Consider the following 20,547-nt stretch of genomic DNA (forward strand, 5'->3'; position numbering starts at 1 on the left):
CTCTATAGTCCAGGCTGGCCTCGAACTCAGAAATCCACCTGCCTCTGCCTCCCGAGTGCTGGTACTAAAGGCGTGTGCCACCACGCCCGGCCGTCTGGGGTAATTTTTATAGGTCTAACTTTGTATGTTACTTGGCCTTTTTCCCTTGCAGCTTTTAATAATCTTTCTTTGCAATGTGTATTTTGTGTTTTGATAATTATGTGAGGAGAAGATTTTTTTTCTTGTCCCATTTATTAGGTGTTCTATCTGCTTCTTGTACCTTTATGTCCATCTTTTTCTTTACGCTGGGGATGTTTTCTTCTATGATATTCTTGAAGACATTTTCAGGTCCTTTGAACTGGGAATCTTTGTCTACTGATTATTCTTCGATTGTGTTGGTCTTTTCATTGTGTGGTGAATTTCCCTGATACTTTGGGTTAGGAGTTTTTTTTTTTTTCTCACAAATTTGTATTAGATATTTTCTTAATTTACATTTGAAATGCTATCCCAAAAGTCCCCTCTAACCTCCCACCACCCCACTCCCCAACACACCCAGTCTTGCTTACTGGCCCTAGTATTCCCCTGTACTGGGATATATAATTTTTGAAAGAATAAGGGCCTCTCCTCCCATTGATGGCTGACTAGGCCATCCTCTGCTACAGATGCAACTAGAGACATAAGCTCTGGGGGGACTCTTTAGTTCATATTTTTGCTCCTGCTGTAGGGTTGCAGACCCCTTTGGCTCCTGGGTACTTTCTCTAGCTTGTTCATTGGGGGTGGGTTAGGAGTTTTTTGTGTTTTGAGTTCTTTGACAGTTGTGTCCATCTCTTCTACAGTATCTTCTCCACCTGAAATTGTCTATTCCATTTTTTGTATTCTGTTGGTAATACTTACATCTGTGATTCCTGACCTCTCTCCTTGGTTTTCCATTTTCAGATATGCATCCATTTGTGTTTTCATTATTGTTTTTTCTTCCACTACTAGGTCTTGGATCACGTTATTCAATTCCTGCACCTGTTTACCTGTGTTTTCCTGTATTCCTTTCAGTGAGTTATTGATATCCTCCTTAAAGGATTCTATTTTCTCCATGAGATTGGATTTTAGGAAAGATTCCTGATTTTCAGGTGTGCTGTTGTATTCAGGGCTTGCTGTGGTGGGAGAACTGGGTTCTGATGATGCCCATATATTTTGGCTTCTGTTGCTTATGGTCTTGTACTTGTCTTTCACCGTCTGGATATTCCTGATTTTTGTTGCTCTGAGTGATTGTATGGGCTGCCTCTTTTGTCCTTGGGTTGTTTTAGTTCTCCTGGTAGGCTTGTGGCCATGGTTCTATCAGACCACCTGTGGGACCTTTCTACTGGGGGCTCTTCCCTAGGGCAGAAAAGCTGCTTATCTGTTGCCCTGGCTGCAGTAGATCTGGGAGGCCCTCAGTCTGTTGGGTGTTCCATGGAGCAGTCAAGCTGTGTCCAACTGTTTTAAGTGCAGCTGATCCTCAACTTCTTTTTTTTTTTATATTTTTATTACATATTTTCCTCAATTACATTTCCAATACTATCCCAAAAGTCCCCCATAGCGCCCCCCACTTCCCTACCCACCCATTCCCATTCTTTTGGCCCTGGCATTCCCCTATATTGGGGCATATAAAGTTTGCAAGTCCAATGGGCCTCTCTTTCCATTGATGGCCGACTAGGCCATCTTTCCATACATATGCAGCTAGAGACAAGAGCTCCAGGGTTCTGGTTAGTACATCATGTTGTTCCAACAATAGGGTTGCAGATCCCTTTAGCTCCTTGGGTACTTTCTCTAGTTTCTCCATTGGGAGCCCTGTGATACATCCAATAGCTGACTGTGAACATCCACTCCTGTGGATCCTCAACTTCTTTGAGAGCAGTGGATCCTCAACTGCTGAGTGAAGTGGGTTCTCTGGCATGTATCGGGAATATGGAGACTTCAAGGAAGCAGACCAACTAGGGGCCTTCCCTAGTGGCAAGGACCAGGCTTAAAGGGTCAGAGGGATGGAAGGAAGGTCTGTGGCATTTGGGAGGGTGGGTGTTTTGGTGGGTAATGGGTCTTGAGTCCAACAGGCTCCCAGAATCAGCTCAGGAAGTTGGGATCTCAGAGGGTGTGCTTATCAACTGCACTGAGTGCAGTGAGACCTCTGGGATGTATCTGGATATGCAGTCTTCAGAGAGCAGACCAACTAGGGGTCTGCCTCAGCAGCATGGATCAGCATGGATCAGTCAGAAGCTACAGCTTGTTTTCATTAGGAGATCACATGAATGTTTGGGGTGGATGTTTATGCAAATGTGTGCATGACCTGATGGCCTTTGTGGCTATGTAGGATATGCAATTAATTTTCCTTGTTGAAGGTTATTTAAAACATTATATTCAGAAATATAATAATTATATTCATGCCCCAGACCCTTCCCCTGTCAGAAGAATGGTCTCAGGGCATGACTTTCCCTATTATTTCCTCAGGGAGCTGTAGCTCAGCATTTAAATTCAGTGATAGAACAATTCCTCAGGAATTCAGAAATTTAAACAAGGCAGCTAACAGTAGCAGCAACAGTTGAGGCAAAAATATGTAATTTGGTAGATGCATTATTAGGGAAAAATATGGAACATAAAATAAATGTAGTAGTATATTTCTAAAGGCATCTCTATATTCCTGGCAGGTTCACATACCTCCTCTGCACCTGCCAAGAGCTCTGGATTCAAGAATGAAACACACACACACACACACACACACACACACACACACGACTTATTTTTAATATGCCCTAAGGAAGCTGGATGCTTAGGCCACTACTTAACCTCCAAGTGTCTAACACAATCTCACCACAGACATCTCTAAATAATACTTACCTAACTCTATATACTAAATCTATATTTTATCTTTGCTACCCTGACCATGCTGGGTTTCTGCCAGACCCTCAACATCCCCCCCCCGCCCTGCCCAGTGCCCCCTGGGTCTGCTTTCCCGTTGTACCTACAGGCCTTCTCAACCTCCTGCATTTTCCCTGCTGGTCCTTCTCCTACCCCTTGTCATGGCTCTGCTGTGTTTCTTGCCCCCCCCCCACTCTAAAAGTCCCACCTCAGTCTCTCTGCCCAGACATTGGCTGGTGGCAACTTTCTTTCCCAATTAGCGCCAACTGGGGGAAGGCTTCCTTTAGCCTACATGTAGGACACTCCAAAAAGGTTTTTGGTTAACATAATTAGTATGATATCATAAGCTGCTACAAATAACATGTATAATAATCTCTTTTTTAAAAAAAATATTATGATTTGTGTGTGTGTGTTTTACAGGTATATTGATGGTACATGGATCGACATCGATACATAAAATGCATAGTATACTAGAAGACAGCTTTTGAGTATTTCACCATGGGTTCTGGTTATTAAACTCAGGTCATCAGGCTTGTATGACACTCTAAACACTAAACCATCTTGCCAACCCATTAACCTATTTGAAAATGTGGTCTTGAACTTGTATTATCCCACTTGCCCATGTAGCAGCTTGTAGATTGCCAGTATGGATTGTGACCTCAGTCTTCCCAGTTCTGTGACACACAGTGTTGCCATAGTTATGTGATTATATATGTTCATGTCTCAGTCCTGATCCTCAGTATAGTAGAGATTTCTGCAAAGAGACTGACTACTTGCTTCTTAATTTTGGTTGTGGTAAACATTTAAATATGGGAAATAATTGTTCGTGTCAAGGTATGATATTCACCATTGAATGTTGTCCTTCAACTGGACTGGTTAATATTCTACTTTCTGTGAAACATATTTTAATTGTTCTGTAAAGTAATTTGACTTTACCTTTTGATATTTTTTGTATCAAGGTTCTTTAAAGTAACAGAATTGATAGAATGAATACACACACACACACACACACACGAAAGGGGGGGTTATAAGATTGGCTTTTGGGATACTGAGGCTTTGGACATGCACATTCTGTGAGTCTTGAATCAGTCTCCATACTTGCCATGAAGTCAGTTCAAATCAGGGATACCTTTTAGTGATATTTGTGAAGCCAAGAAGTGTTTACATTGTATTAAATGCACACCCCAGAATAGGGATGTTTAAGAACTTGAAATAGCATTCCAATATTGATGTGATGTATCATTTTAGTGACAACTTGGATAGAGAGCTGGATTAAAGTATCCTAGTGGTCAATGGGTCTCAGACCCTCCTTCTAACCCGCTCAAGTGTGGATTTACTGATCTGTATCTGTGCAGCCACTCCACACCATGAAGACAAATGGAAGGAAGATCAACAGAATTACATGTGTGTAGTTTACTTAGAGTGTACTACTGACATCATCATCCACTCTTCAGCAATCTTACTGTTTTTTAAAGGATGAGTAGGTGAATGTAATTATGTTGTGAACATCCTGTCAAATCTATTTGTGTACTATGCTGTGTGGACTATTTAGTTTAAATTCCCATTTGCTTAATTACAAATGAAAATTCTGCATATTTCAGGTAGTGGGCATTGACATAGGTTTGAGAGGTTCCTGAGAAAGTGTCAATCTTCCTGGGGTTCAGAATGGCCTGAAGACATGACAGAGGTCCTGTGTTACCTGATGCTTCATTTTAGTACTTACCTGTCAAACATGGTTGGTGCACATGTCCTTAGACATTACTCTCATTACTGAGAGAGGCCAAAAGTTTTGTCCCCCATTCCTCTTTTCTCCAACTTTCCCATTAGAAGGGATGGTCCAGCAGTAGTTTGATCATGCTTATCGATGAACTATATCCACTCAGTTCAGCTGTGTAGACTAAATCCATAGATCTTCGTGCTTATGAAAGAAAGATCTCTGGGAAATTACAAATTGTACCTTGAGCTGTATGTTGTATGTGTTTTTTAAATATTATTTTTCAGATAACATCCAGACGACAGCCCCAATTGACGGGACTGTCCTGAGAGAAGAGTTGGCCCTGCCAAGGAAGGTAAGTTGGCCTTCACATTTTCCAAGTTATTTCCAAGGGACTTTACAATCCCTCTATTTTTAGTAGATGTCATATTGTAATAATAAAAACAATCATGCATACACATGTATTAAGTTATTTACTTAGGAAGTGAATGAAATGCAATTGTACGAAGTTATCCCCTGACCTGGTCACTGTTGTGAATGTTGTAGACCACCTTTTCTTCCCCCCCAAAGGTGCTCCTTTTTATAGTTAAATTTTTGTAATTTTTACTCAAAAGATAACAGATGAAGCTGGAGCAATGGTACCGTGATTAAGAGCACTTGCTGCTTTTCAAAGGAATCAGGTTTGATTCCTTTGGTGGTTTGCCATTTTGCTGACTCAGCTTATATCAGACTACACTATCTCTCTGATAAGGGTCCTGGACCCTACACTGTCACATGACAGAGAACCTTTATAACCATCTGTTCATAACCATCTATAACTCTAGTACTAGAGGACTTTACACTGTTTGCTGGCCTCTGTGGACTCCTGCACACATGTGTTGCTGTGGTGGTTTGAATATGCTTGGCCCGTGGTATATGGCACTATTAGGAGATGTGGCCTTGTTGGAATAGATGGGGCCTTGTTGGAGGAAGTGTGTCACTGTGTAGGCATGCTTTGAGGTCTACTACTTCTCAAGTTCTGCCCAGTGTTTTAGAGATGCTCCTCTTGGCTTGCTGTGGAAGACAGCCAGTTTTTGGCTGCCTATAGATCAAGTTGTGGAACCCTCCATTCTAATAGCACCATGTCTGCCTGGATGCTGCCCTGCAACCCACCACTATGATAATGGACTCAACCTCTGAAAGTGTAAGCCAGCCCCAATTAAATGGTGTCCTTTATAAGAGTTGCCTTGGTCGTGGTGTCTCTTCACAGCAATAAAACCCTAACTAAGACACATGCACATACATATACTCAAGCACAGATACACACCAAATAAATATTTTCAAAGGTAGCTGACTTATCATTTATGAAAAATGTGTATTTCCTGTAAGTGTTGTCTTTGTGCTCTCCTGCAGTATTCTATGATTTGGATGGGATGAGCAGGTTTTTGAGGCTTTGCTGTGCTAGAAACTTCCTATGTCAATCATAGGAACATTGAGGTCACCCGAGTTTTAAAACATGAAACTTAGTGTAGGTAATTTGAGCATGGAGGCACCCCTTTTTTAACATAACATTTTTTTTTGATTCTCTGTGACTTTCACTTCCTGCTCTTTGATGACATTCACTTCCCAGTCCCTCCATGTCTTCCTTCCTGCCAAGAAAAGTAAATATAAATATAATAATAATGAAAAGCAAGTCCAATTTTTGTCATTTATAAACTCACTGGAGCATGGTCAACTCTGATGGCAAGCCCCTTATCTAGAACTGAGTCACCCCCCTACCCATCCCAGAAGCTATGAATTGTGGTCAGCTACACTTCAGCATTCTCATCACCCTTCTTAAAAGAGTTCAGTTCTGTTGCTTCCTGTCTAGGCTGTTAGTTTTGGGTAAGTGTTGAGGTTGGGGTGAGGGCAGGGGTTGTCAGAGAAGCTCCCATATCCCTCCTCAACTGTGCATCTGTGGTCATCCATATCACTTCATAGGAACCTCTTTCTTCACAGCCAGGGGGCACACAGATCATGGGCCATGGATGCACTCATTAAAGGGGACTCATAAGGACAGGTTGTTACTAAGTTTCTTTGCCCTGTGACAGTGTAGCATCCAGAACCCTTAACAGGGTGATAGGGTGGTCTGATTTGGGCTGTATCAGGGAGTGTGAAAAATAGTTCTGTCACAGAGTATCCAAGTTCAGACAGATGTTTTTACATCAAAATCATATGACTAATACAGAATCTTTGTCTTGACTCGTCTTTCCCATCCTAATTATAATTACATAAGTACGAAAAGAGGAAGTAAACCATTTAGAATTGGAACTCCCTGTGTTCTGGACCTAAGAGTTTCTTTTCTCTAAATTGTAGGTGCAGCCAACCAAGAAACGATATCGTATGTATTGTGGAGCTGTTTCCTTAAGACCTATTTATGATGAGAGTTGTATAAGCACTGCCCATCTTTTGTCAGGTGTCTGTTTCTATCACCAGCTGGCAGGGACTGTCAAAACTTTCATTTAAAGAAACACCCCCATCCTCCCCAAACAAACCTATAAAGTGATATCCTAAGGAAGAAATTGTGAGCATGTGTACTCTGCATGCATTTAGTTGTGATAAACATAGTTTGAGATCTTATGCATCAGAATGTATGTATATCTATATGTCTCCTAGATAGAAATCCCAATTTTTAAAAACCAATTCCTATTCTTTTCTTTTATCATTTCTTTTCTTCTCTTTTCTTTTCTTTCTCTATTTCTGTCTCTTTCTTTCTTTCTTTCTTTCTTTCTTTTTCTTTCTTTTTAAAGATTTATTTGTTTGTCTTATATATGTGAGTACACTGTAACTGTCTCCTGACACACCAGAAAAAGGCAACAGATCCTATTACAGATAGATGTGACCCACCATGTGATTGCTAGGAATTAAACTGAGGACCTATAAAAGAGCACTCAGTGCTCTTGCACTCTTAACTGCTGAGCCATCTCTCCAGTCCCTAAACCCGAATTCTAACATCGATTTTCTCAATAAAGAAAGTACACACTTTCCCTACATTAGTTCAGACCTCATCACAGTCTTGTATGCTGGCTCTATTTGTTTGTGTATTGCTCCATTGAAGTAACCAAGACACAGAGGTAAGTGAGTTGTCTACCTTCATAGGCCAAGATCACCATTGTGTACACAACATGGGCTCCAGTATCAGTATATGAGATCAAACTTCCACTGACTGCCTTATCATGATTCCGTCAGTCAAAATAGATGAATTTCAGCCATTAGATGCACCTGGTACAAGTCAAATCTGCAGAGATAGAAAACCATAACAAAATCCCACTTAAGCATCCATTTGCCTGGGTGCAGACTTTGCACAAGGGTGAGAGACAGAGAGAACCCACATATGCTGGAAAACAGCTTTTATGGTAAAGTGCATACTTGGGATGTAGGAGGCCCTCAGTGTGAGCTTCAGTGCCACACGAATCTGAGTGGTAGTCTCATGACCATTATCTCAGCACCCCAGAGGCAGAAGCAGGGGATCTGGACTCCATGGTTATTTGCAATACTACAGTTTCTGGGCATCATGGGCTGTCCAATAGTCCATGCCTAACAACAACAAGAACAACAAGAAAATAGGAAACAGAAATGACAAACAGGGAATGAATGAGCTGACCTGCCTAGTGAGAGCATTCAATGTAAGAATGGAAGATCCAGCAAAGAAGGCAAACTGCATGTGTGTCCCATCTTAATTTCATTTGTTGTAACAGATCACAGTAAGAACTGGTGACAGACTTTTGGTTGTTATCATGAGCTCAAAGCATCACACAGTTTAGAGCCCAACTCCAATCAATGTTGTTGGAAATCTAGTCACAAGAATTCTTTTAACTGGCCCCACTTAAAGACTAGCTAGACTGCTTTAAACATATTTTCTTTTACTGTTAGTCAGTCTCCATGTTGATTAGCAAGTAAGAGCAGAGGAATCTCATCCATTCAGTGTATCTACCCAGCACTGAAGGCATGGCTGCATGTCATACCAAGGTGTGTCTGCATGTCTAGGCATCAGCAAAGGAGGCTTTGAGTTCAGGGGAAGCAAGGGAAGTTCTACCCCTGGGTAGAGAGTGAATAGAAACTCATCCTGTATAGTAGAAACTGGACTTTACTGAAGAAGAAGTGACCAGGGCATGTGCACACTCAGTGTGAGTGCAGCCACAGCCCTTGCTCTTGGTAGGCCTGACCTGGCTATAGAATAGTTGCTAAGGTAATGATCCCTGAGAGGCAGAATGCACACACTCAGTTTATTGAGCAACAGTTGTCGAGGCATCTTGTCTTGTCAGTTTATGTTGAGGGTTTATTTAGAGTGAATCAGTTGAAAGATAGTGCTATTTCCCTGCCAACCACCAAGTGATAATCTGGTGTCTGAGTCACTGTGGTAGATATGATCACAAAGCACCAATAGGCAGCTTGAGGCTGGTGGTGGTGGGAGGTGCACTTATACCCACAAGGCCCCTGGATTGCTTCTTTTGCAAACTCATATTCTGTGTCAGGGATTCAAAAGTAGAACATCCCTCCACATCTTACTTTTTACTTCTGTCAGGCAATTTGTTCACAGTGACATAAAAGCAAGTGCTCCAGTAGCTTCCAGTGAAATGTAAGCAATGTAATATAATTTTCTCCTGCTGTGGCCCACTGCAGGTAATACTATATGTTCTCCATGATCTGGGAAACATCATGCTGAGTTAAGAATGAGAAGCAAGCAATCACTGTCCTTTTGGCTCAAGGCCATGCAACCAACCCTTCTGCATGCACCCTGTCTAAACTTGCTGCTGGGTCTTGTCTGTTCGTTTCCCATACTTAACAAATGTCATGAGATTTCTGTATTGCCAGTGCTTTTAATTAAACCTCTATTATTAGGTATTTTCAGACTCATAAGGCTTATGAAGTGTCCTTCATTTCCAGTGCCCTAGTGCAAAGCTTAAAGGAAGAAGGAATTGTCTAAACCTCATTGCATCCATGTGGTTGTTAAAGTGCTCTAGATACTGGTCATCTGGGTTATACAGTGTTGCCACACTGATTCATGCTGCTTTTCTCCTGGTCCTGACATTACCTATATTGACCATGTGATGTCTACACCAAATGTACACTGATCTCTGTGATGATCCAGAAGGAAGCAATGAGATAAAATATTTAAACTCAGAGCAATGCTTAGCTGCCCTCTGTTATTTTTATACCATTAAGGTTGAACTTCATTGTTGGGTCTTCATTTCTTTTTCAGGTAAGAAAAAAAGAATGTTGAGGGATGTCCAGCCCTCAGGAGGCAGTGCAGAATTTATAAAGGGGCCTGATGGAGATATAGGAAACTCTAGCAGCAGCAGCAGTGAAGGTACGGTGAAACTCAGTAGCCAGGGAGTTATTTGCTGCCATTGTAAATGGTGTCGGATCCCATCTGTAAAATGATAATACCCATGGGTATTTTCTTTTTAACATGCTTAGAAACACTCATGGAGGGATAGCTGACAGCGTGAAGGTAGTGGTAGGAGATGGCTACATAGCTGAGCTGACAAAGGTCTCTCATTCCTGTTTTTATTTTATTTATTTTGTAACTGTTTTCATTTCTGGGATTGAGAAGTAGAACATTCATCCTCATCTGTTCTTTTCCCCTCTGCATGACATAAACGTAGCAACTAGCATGATATCTGCAGGTTCAAAGTAAGAGATGTAGTGTTCATGAATGTAAAATACCTTGGGTAGGTAAAGAATGCTAAGAAACAACCTCTTGAGACACAAAATCCAACAGGGGATTAAGCTACTGCTCTCTAGTGAATTCCCCTGGCACTTCCCAAACACTATAGAATACTTTTGTGGGGTGAGGGACTGTAAAGAAAAGATTGACATGATTTGCTTTTGTAGATTCATCAAGCTTAGTGTGAGTTGTTGGGGAACTGTGGCTTCATAGTGCCAAGAATGGAGAAGTGAGGAGCTGCACAAAGTTCACAGAGGTCTGACTCTTATATCGAGTTGCATGCTGGCCGTCCTGCACGCTCAGTTCACAGGGCCCCTCTGTTGATCCTGTGTCATCTCCATGAATAGAGACCTTTCCTACAGTGACCATGTCATACCTGCCATTAGGGTACACAGATGTCTGAGATGGTTCAGGAATAATGCCCGAATCAGAAGGATGTGCTTGGAAATAAGTAATGAGATGTATGGTAACATACAGCTTGATCTTTAATTTACTTGTTTGTCTGCTCTGCAGCTGACCTCCTTTTGTTGTGCTTGCATTCCAGAACATTCTCTGGCAAGAAGAGCAGTATATAGAAACAGGAGACTGCGTACTCAGAGCATAATATCAGAGTTAACAAGAGTATGTACAGCAGAGAAGTCCCGCGGCACTGCTGATGGTACTGTGGCCACTTGATAACTACTTTGAGTAACCAAATTGTAGTTGTAAATTATGTTGTCTTTTCTGTATAAAAAGAATTAAGATTCCTCGCACTGTTTTTTCATAGTGACATATTAATCTCCCTAATTCACCAGTAGAACTACAACCAAAAAATGTAAAAATCACATAAAATAAACTTCTCTTTCGGTTCTCAGTGAATGATGTAACCCAAAGGAAGTTGAGCTTGTTCTCATGTGAGGCAGGGTGGCTTCACAAACTACTAGGATCACCAAGGTGTGGGTCATTTACTGTCTCCATTTGCTTTCTTCCAGATATTCATATGTTTGAAGAAAACACTGATGTTGACTTGGGTAGGGAGAACAGCCTTCAAAGTGATGATCTTGGGAGTGGGAGATAATGGCATTCCTGGTGAGATTCAACTCTTCACTGATTTTCTTCCAGATGTCACTTATTTTCATAACGCCAGCATCGAGAATGACTCATCAGGAGAGAGCAGCCTTGGAAGCAGTTATGCTGGTAGTAGTGGTAGGTAATGGCAGTCCTGGCCAAATCCAATGGGAGGGTCTAGGATCATTTGGGTTTTTCCTATTCCTTCTCTTTGGGTATCTACAGATGACTGTCAGTTTGAAGGGTCTTCCAACTGGCTAAGAAGCAATGATAAAACTATTATTGAATCATTATAGTTAGGAATTTCTTCCTGAGAAGAAGCATTTTAGTTGACAATGACTTTTATTGTGGCATATAGTTAAAGAGATGATCCCACTGTGGTGGAGAAGATATGGCAGCTGGCAGGGAAGGTATCTTAGCCAGTTCAGGGGCTAGTCAGTCACATCATATTCACACTCAAGAGGCAGTGAGTTAAGAGAAATGAGACTGGGCTCTAAAGCCTAAAATGTCCTCAGTGACTCACTTTCTCCAGGGAAGATCTACCTGTGCTGGAGCCAACCCTTCTCAAGAGGCACTGCCAGCTGAGGACCAAGTGTTTGAACACTTGAGGCTATGTGGAACATTTCCCACTCAACCCAAATCACACAGTATAGTTTAAGGCCTTGTGTAAATGGATCCTCTTGTGCCACATAATCTGGACAGAAGGTAGAAAGACAAGGACCCAGTTTCTTATTTTTTCCCTGCTACAAAGGAAGATAATATACTCCAAGGACAGCATCATGACCATGACATTTGTCCCAGACTTTAATGTATGTTGTCATTATTTAGGTGTCCTTTCCTGTGTCTTATGTTTTCTCTAGGTATTCTCTGTGTCTGCCTTTGTCAAAGGTACACTGTTCTACTTTGCTTCCCATTGCTCTGAGACACACAAGAACAAGAGAAACTTGGGGAAGAAAAGATTTATTTCATTGTATTTTAAAGTCTTAGACCATCATTGAGACGAGTTAAGGCAGGAATCTTGAGACAGGAAGGTAAACAGAGATCATGGGCAACACTCCTTTCCGACTTGATCTCTGGCTTGCTAAGACACCTTTAATATACTTCTAAAGCCATTCTTTCCAAGAATAGCATGCCACTCACATTTGGCTAGGACCTCCTATATCAAGTAGCAATCAAGACAAGCCCCACACAGATTTCTACAGGCCAATCTGATGGAGACAGTTCTCCAATTTAGGCTCCTTCTTTTCAGGTGAGTGAGGCTGACAGTGAAGATTAACCAATACAAGTCACCACTTACAACTTGATACCCAAACACATTGCTGTTAAATACAAATCATAATCTTCTCTTTATTGCTTGTCCCCAAGATCTCACATTAATATCATATTACAAAAAAAGTCCCATGGCCTTCAAATAATTCTAACCATTTGAAAGCTCTTGTTCTTCTTAGAAATCCAAAGCCCTTTAGCCATAAGCTCTTCTTTTCTATGTAAAAGAGGTCATATACCTTGTTTCGCTTAGAAGGAAGAAACTTAGAATAAAAACACAATATAAACCCCAGAGTCTAAGACACATGCAATGCTCAATATGTATAACTCACTCATCTCCTGAATCCTGGGTAAGTTGTCCCTCTGTGGTTCTATGAGCAGTAGCAGGTCTTGTCTTGTAGACAAGAGAGCTCCACTTCACACCTGATAGTAATCCCAGTAGAGTCTCTGCTGCTGTATGAAACAACTCAGGCCTACACTGTCTGCCCTTCAGCAGGATCTTATAACCTGTAGCCCACCTATGAAGCTCTGAGGACTCAATGGCTGAAGTCGAGTTCCAGATGCTTCCACAATCCTCAAAATAAACTAGTCAGTTGGATCGCAACAACATAGAGTTTTTCCTGCCACCCATTTCTGTATTAGTTTCTTTTTGGTTTCAATAACAAAACAGCAGCCGCAAAAGGAACTTATGGAAAAAAAGAATGCATCTTGTCTTGCAGTTCCATAGGTAGAACCTTTAATGGTAGGACAATCTGGGGATCAGAAAAGCCAGAACAGGAAGTTGAGAGATCAATTCTTCAACCAGATGTAGAAATTAGAACAGGCCTGCAAGTGGGGGTGAGGCTATCCACTTTTAAAACATACTCCCAGTGATGCAGTTTGGTCAGGAAGACTTCCAGACCGTAACATGCTATAACCTTCCTAAAATCCCACCTTCAACTGGGGACCCAAATGTTTAAATACATCTGCTTTTGAGATGCATTTCCTATGGAAACCACCATATTCTGCTGCTGTCCCCACTTTCCCATGGAAAAGTGATGTTGAAGAAGGCATGAAAGTCCCGAGATTCTACTGATGGTATTGAGGGTACCCATTGTTTACATTTTGTGTTAATAATAGTTGTATATTTTCTGGTATCTCCTCTGTGAATAAGATGAAGATATCTTGAAAATTCTTTTGATATGTGAAGTGTTAATTTCCCTAACTTACATGGAGAAGTACAAACATGGGACTTAAAACATTAAAATTACTATTGTGGTGCTCACTGAATGATAAAACCAAAAGGAAAGCTGAGATTGATATTTTGCAATGCATGTGTAATCCACTACAGGTACCAATATATGAGTCACTCTCTCCACTTACTATCTTCTAGATACTGATGATAAGGTCGGCAGGGATGCTCCCACCAGCCCAAGTAAAACATCTTTGCACAGACCAACTTGGGAGAAATATTTTAGTGGTAAGTAATGACATTCCTGGTCATCTCAGATGGTCTAGGCACAGTCATGTTATTCTTTCTCCATGGCTTATAGTCAATTTAAGAGTCTTCCGAATAGGCAGAACCAATGATGAGGGTGTGTTGCTAAATCATTCTTTAAGCTCTTCTCAATGCTTTGACCAAATATTTTATTATTCATTCTTATTCTTTCACCCTTTGTAAGAAGAAAGTGTACTCTTTAGACAAAGAAATGGCCATGTCATCTAGTCCAGAGTTTAATGTAGTTTGTAACTGTCATCTAATAGCTGAGCCAAACGTGTTTCCTTCCCATGTCTCTGTCCTGCTGGTGTATTCATTAATAAGTATTTTTCATTTTTTTCTGTGTCCTACATCTTGTCAAAGGTACCTGTTAGACTTTGCTTTCCGCTAGTATGATAAACATATTGACTAAAAGTACCTTTTAGGAAGAGGCTCATTTCATCTTTGAGTTACAGGACACTACCAAGGAAAGTGAAGTCAGGGGCTCAAACAGCAAGCTGGAGGCAGGAACATAAGCAGAGGTCATGAAGGAATGCTGCTTACTGAGTTGCTTTCTCTGGGTTGCTCAGTCACTATTCTTACAGAAGACTGCTACATCTGCCTAAGGATTAACACTACCCATAGTGCTCTGGACCCTCCAATGTCAAGTAGCAATAAAGAATTTGCCCATAGTCATATTCACAAGCCAATCTGCTGGAAGCAACTCCTCAGGTTTGATTCCATCTTCCTAGGTGTGGGAGTAGACGATGAGGATTAAATGGCACTGTTCATATCAAAATGACACAGAAGCATGCCACTGTTGAATCATCGCCCTGCCTGGCTTTCTATGTAGTCTCATGTTGATATAAAATAGTGTACAGTGTTAAAAGTCCCCAGTCTTCAAATAATGCCAACCATTTAAAAATTCAAGTTGTCCAAAACTTCCAATCTCTTAACTTCAGTTTCCTGGGAAAACTCAACTTTTAAATGCTCCTAGTTCAAAGAAGCAATAAGAAGGCCACAGCGAAAAGAAAGGAAAACAAAACAAAACTCACAAGAAAATAATACCAGAAGGTCAATATCCAACATGGAGGAAGTACTCCTCCTCTTCTGCTTTTAAAAGCTTTCAGAGTTGTGTTTCGCAGACAAACACCCACAGCACATGTGCCTCCTATTGGAGGCTCATGCCAGCTCCACTCCAAGTTCACTGCTTTCGGTATCCTGTCATCTCCAATATACAGAGGTCTCCCTGGAATTAGCTTGGATTTCCCCCCCATGGCCTTGCTTAGCCTCTCTTTAGGGACTCTGACCCACCCACTTCGTGCCACACCACAGCTTCTTTCCATGTGTGCTTCAATCCTGAAGCGTTTATGCTACCACAGCAAGTAGCACATTAGAAACTGACACATTACCAAGTTTCGGTGCCACTCGAGATTCATGCTTGGCCTCTCTGAGCCAGTGCTTCTATGTGCTGACTTCAAGGACAAACTTCTTGGAAGATTTCACCTCAGGGTCCATGCTGGTTCTCTATTCATCTCATTTCCCAGCCCTGGCTACCCAAGAGCTATTATCCCTGTAAAGCACAGGGCTCTCTTCCAGAGTCCTAACCCAAACTTCATTCAAGTAGCTCCAAGGAGACTTTGCTGCTCTCTGAAACCCCACAAACCAAGATTTCTTCCTTGTCTTTCTTTTAGCATTATTTTCCAACATCCTACTCATGAGCTTATTCCATTTTAAACACTCAATGGTTCTTTCATGTCAAAGTTCTACATATCCATAATCCTCCATCAAGGAACATGGTCAGGTCTGTCTGTCACATCCATGCCCCAGCTTTCTGGTACCAATTTCTGCTTGGTTCTTTTTTGTTACTGTCATAAAATATCACAATCAAAAACAGAAGAAAAAACCCGTTTTGGCTTTTGTTCCAGTGCTACAGTCTATTTGGGGGGAGGCTTGGAATAGATGGGGCAGAAAAACAAGCCAAGATCCCATTTTCAACTACATCCAGAAAGCAGAAAAGATTGGATGGAAGTGGGGTGAGGCTACAACCTTACAAAGTTCAGACCTAATGATGTACTTCGCCAAGTAAGGCTTCAAGTCCACCAAGTACCACCACCTATGGAATCGAATATAGAAATGCATGAACTTTGAGTGACATTTGTTATCCAAAGCACTGTATTCGACCCTTGGCCCATAAGAATGTAAATAGGCATTGAGACATAAGAATGCCAGGGTTAATCAAAGTCATGCCTGTTTTTCTCCAAGATCCCATTTTGGTGTAATATAAAATAGTGTACAATGTTAAAAGTCCCACAGTTTTCAAATAGTGCCAGCCACTTAAAAGTTCAACTTCTCTTTCAAAGTCCATAGAAGCAGTAAGCGGCTTCAGTAGAAGGACATGGACACGGGCATCTGATAGAGAATAGAGCAGCAAAGTCATGCAGCACCACTAATGCATGGGGATGCTGTAGTCAGTTTGTTATTAATAGTACTTGTGATTATACAACAATTTTGTGAAAAGAATGTGAAAATAATCTTGCAGGTTATTTCTGGCTTACCTTTACAAGTTCAGCTGCACAATGTAAAAGTGTTTAAACTCTTAGTTTGGTTTTGATTGCATGATATGAACAAAGGAGAGCTGACGTGGTTCTTGTGTGAGGCAGTGTGGCTTTTCCTACTATAGGCACCTACCATAGACTCTCTCCACTGGCTGTCTCCCAGATTCCATATGGAAGAGCCTGAAAATTGCTTATGGATGGAGACTAGCCTTCAAGGAAATGACCATGGTAGGGGTAGATATTGGCCTTCGTAGTCAGATCCAGTGAGAAGGTCTGGGTGAAGTAGGGCTATTTCTTTGCTTGAGTGGTTGAGGCAGAGAGAATGGCAATTAAAGGTCTTCCAAGTGGGCAGAGGTGGTGACTGAACCATGGCATATTAGTTGATTTCCTGTTGCTGCCAAACTACCTGACTGAAAGCTTGGTAAGATTCCTGCTTATAGTACAAGGGGATCAGTGCACCACAGTGGAAAAGAGACACAAGGGGCTTTAGCAACTATAGCAGCTCCTTTTGAAATGTAGTACTATTAGTCTTTTCAACTTTGTATATATTTATTTTTTTATTTTATTTTATCCAGGGAGCAATGCCATTTTATTTTAGTTTTGATTTTTTTGATTAGATATTTTCTTCATTTACATTTCAAATGCTATCCTGAAAGTTCCCTATACCCTGCCGCCCTCCCCGCCCTGCTCCCCAATACATCCACTCCTGCTTCTTGGTCCTGGCATTCCCCTGTACTGAGGCATATGATCTTCAGAAGACCAGGGCCTCTCCTCCCATTGATGTCCAACTAGGCCATCTTCTGATACATATGCAACTAGAGACACAGTTCTATGGGGTACTGGTTAGTTCATATTGTTGATCCTCCCATAGTGTTGCAGACCCCTTTAGCTCCTTGGGTACTTTCTCTAGCTCCTTGATTAGCGGCCCTGTGTTCCATCCAATAGATGACTGTGAGCCTCCACTTCTGTATCTGCCAGGCACTGGCATAGCCTCACAAGAGACAGCTATATCAGGGTCATGCCAGTAGTATCTTGCTGGCATATCCAACAGTGTCTGTGTTTGGTGGTTGATTATGGTATGGGTCCTCAGATGGGGCAGTCTCTGCATGGTCCTTTCTTCCTGCTCAGCTCCAAACTTTGTCTCTGTAACTCCTTACATGGATATTTTGTTCCTCATTCTAAGGAGGGATGAAGTATCCACACTTTGTTCTTCCTTCCTCTTCAGTTTCATTTGTTTTGCAAATTGTATATTGGGTATTCTAAGTTTCCGGGCTAATATCCACTTATCAGTGAGTGCATATCATGTGAGTTCTTTTGTGATTGGGTTACCTCACTCAGGATGATATCCTCCAGATCCATCCCTTTGCCTAAGAATTTCATGAATTCATTGTTTTTAATAGCTTAGTAGTACTCCATTGTGTAAATATACCACATTTTCTGTATCTATTCCTCTGTTGAGGGACATCGGGTTCTTTCCAGCTTCTGGCTATTATAAGTGAGGCTGCTGTGAACATAGTGGAGCATGTGTTCTTATTACCAGTTGGAACATCTTCTGGGTATATGCCCAGAGGAGGTATTGCTGGATCTTCTGGTAGCACTATGTCCAATTTTCTGAGGAACCGCCAAACTGATTTCCAGAGTGGTTGTACAATCTTGCAATCCCACCAAGCAATGGAGGAGTGTTCCTCTTTCTCCACATCGTTGCCAGCATTTGCTGTCACTTGAAATTTTGATCTTAGCCATTCTGACTAGTGTGAGGTGGAATCTCAGGCTTGTTTTGATTTGCATTTCCCTGATGGTTAAGGATGTTGAACGTTGTCTCAGATGCTTCTCAGCCATTATGCATTACTTCAGTTTCATGGCATCAAATACACTGTGCTAACCTGTGATATCATCAGGCATGGAATTGGTGCACATCCATACAGGCACTCCAGGCACTCAGATAGACATTCAAACAAAACAAAAGAAAACAAAGCCAAACAAAAACAAAAACAAACAAAACAAAAATTTAACCAATATGACTACCTGTCTTGATTTGCAGATTTCATGTAATCCATGAAGGAGAAATGAAATTCTATAAAGTTGTCTTCTGGACCTACATCATACATAGCATGAAGAAGCACACACTGCATTTACACAAACACACAATACAATATTAAGGTCACACATCATTAAAAATCATATACATTTAATGCATGTGGGATCTAGATGCTGGACAATGGAGTTAAAAGAGGTCTGACTGATACCTAGAAGGAAGTAGCAGCTGTCCTGATGTCAAAGTATTTTGAAGAAGTAGCAGAAACCTATCATTAACATTTATTTCATTGTCTCCTCAATAAAATGTTTTCAGGTAGCTTCAGATTCACATTATATAGAAGGGCAAAACTTAGGTTTCTATTTCTCCAGTTCTTCTCTTAAAATTGATTTCCAGCCAAGAGGGTGATTTTGCATCAGCGTGACCATATTTATTAATGAACTATGTTCATTCAGCCTGAATGTTTAGACTAAATCCAAAGAATTCTGTCAACATCAAGCCAAGAGCCCCTGTTATGCACTAAGTGGTATAACTATGCAATAGCTAGAGCTATTTTGTGTTCTTCTAGTGGTGTCCGTCAAGCGCCAGATGAAGCTTCCCCAAGTCATGGAGACACGTACATCTCTAATGAAGGTAAAATACCTTTTTCCTTTTCCTAAGACACAGAAAGGCAAGGTTTAGGATTCCTTTATATTCTATTTTATGCCAGCAGAGTGATGAATCAGGTAACATACACTGTAGGTATTCAAGAATATTTTCAGTAAGAGGAGGATCTGGAACAGGATCCTGTCATTCTTAATGGAGGACTATATACAAAAATGTCAGTGCCACCTTCTACAGATTGTTTTCAGGGGGCCTTTCTTATGACAGAAGGTTTTTTTGTTTAGATTAAAACTAGAGTTATTTTCACTCTAAGGTTTGCCCATATTACCTGTTAAAAGTTTGTTTCTCTCAAAGTATCGTCTTATCTTTCTTCAGGAGATTTCTAAGACTAAGGCAGTTGGAAAGTATTTCCCCAAAGATTGATGTGGTAAAAGATTTTTATGTCCATGATAAGGATATCGAGGCACTGAGATTTTAAAGCATGAGGTTAGGGTAAATAATCCAGACACAGAGGCACCCCTTAATAAACAGGGATTCATCTTCCAAGAGCAGGCTCTCATAATAGTTCTCTGCTGTATCCCAACAAAGCTTTAAGAATCTCCTAGTATAGGACAAAGAGGTAAGATTGTCTGATATGGGCTAAATGGGCTGCAGTGTGAAAAATCCTATTTTTATTTAAACTGTACCCATCCTCAGGTGTTTTGTCATAGTATCACACAATGAGACTAATATAGAATCTTTCACTTGACTACTCTTCCCAGTCCTGTCTACCGCTGCTCAAAGTGTCTACAAGAACCATAGACAAACATAACTCAGTATGATCTGATCCTAAGAGATTTTTCTCTAAATTGCAGATTCAGTCCAGGAAGCAGAGATTCCGTATGTATTCTAGAATGTCTTTCTTAAGACACATTGTAGATATGAATTAAGCACTTACTAGACCATTTTCTGAGTGACCTGATAGCCACGAGAAGGGCAAGCATAATTTAGAAAACCTGGTATTCCAAGAGACACGCTGACAGTCATGTGTTTTTAGTTCTGTCATTTCTTTTAGTAGCCTTTGGATTTTGTATCACAGGTCATATTTGCATATGTGTCCTTCCCCAAAATATCTTCATTTGCCAGTCAATTTTGTCTAATTGGTTAATGAAAAAAATTGAGGGTTCACACATTAGTTGTACCTCACCACAGATATTCTTGATTTCGTTTCTCAGCATGTATCCTGTTAAAGAAGGACCTACCAGGACATGGGGGCATGTGACCAAGAGTGGTAGCTAGTGAGCACAAGAACAAAATGTTTTTCCAGATGGGAGG

General features: G+C 41.0%; 1 protein-coding gene across 1 annotated transcript; it reads left to right on the top strand.

Moving 5' to 3' along the window:
- The first annotated feature begins 2,043 nt into the window (after positions 1-2,043).
- LOC147002039 (uncharacterized) lies at positions 2,044-20,162 on the top strand. Its single transcript, XM_085828316.1, has 10 exons — positions 2,044-2,128; positions 4,867-4,934; positions 6,914-6,938; positions 9,801-9,908; positions 10,813-10,926; positions 11,240-11,278; positions 11,370-11,453; positions 13,954-14,040; positions 19,199-19,263; positions 20,088-20,162. The coding sequence occupies exons 1-10, from the start codon at positions 2,044-2,046 to the stop codon at positions 20,160-20,162; spliced, it is 750 nt and encodes a 249-aa protein (XP_085684442.1).
- Positions 20,163-20,547: the final 385 nt, after the last annotated feature.

This window comes from Mus caroli, unplaced genomic scaffold (genome assembly GCF_978045245.1).
Source record: "Mus caroli unplaced genomic scaffold, Mus_caroli_1 scaffold_11, whole genome shotgun sequence".
NCBI lineage: Eukaryota > Metazoa > Chordata > Mammalia > Rodentia > Muridae > Mus > Mus caroli.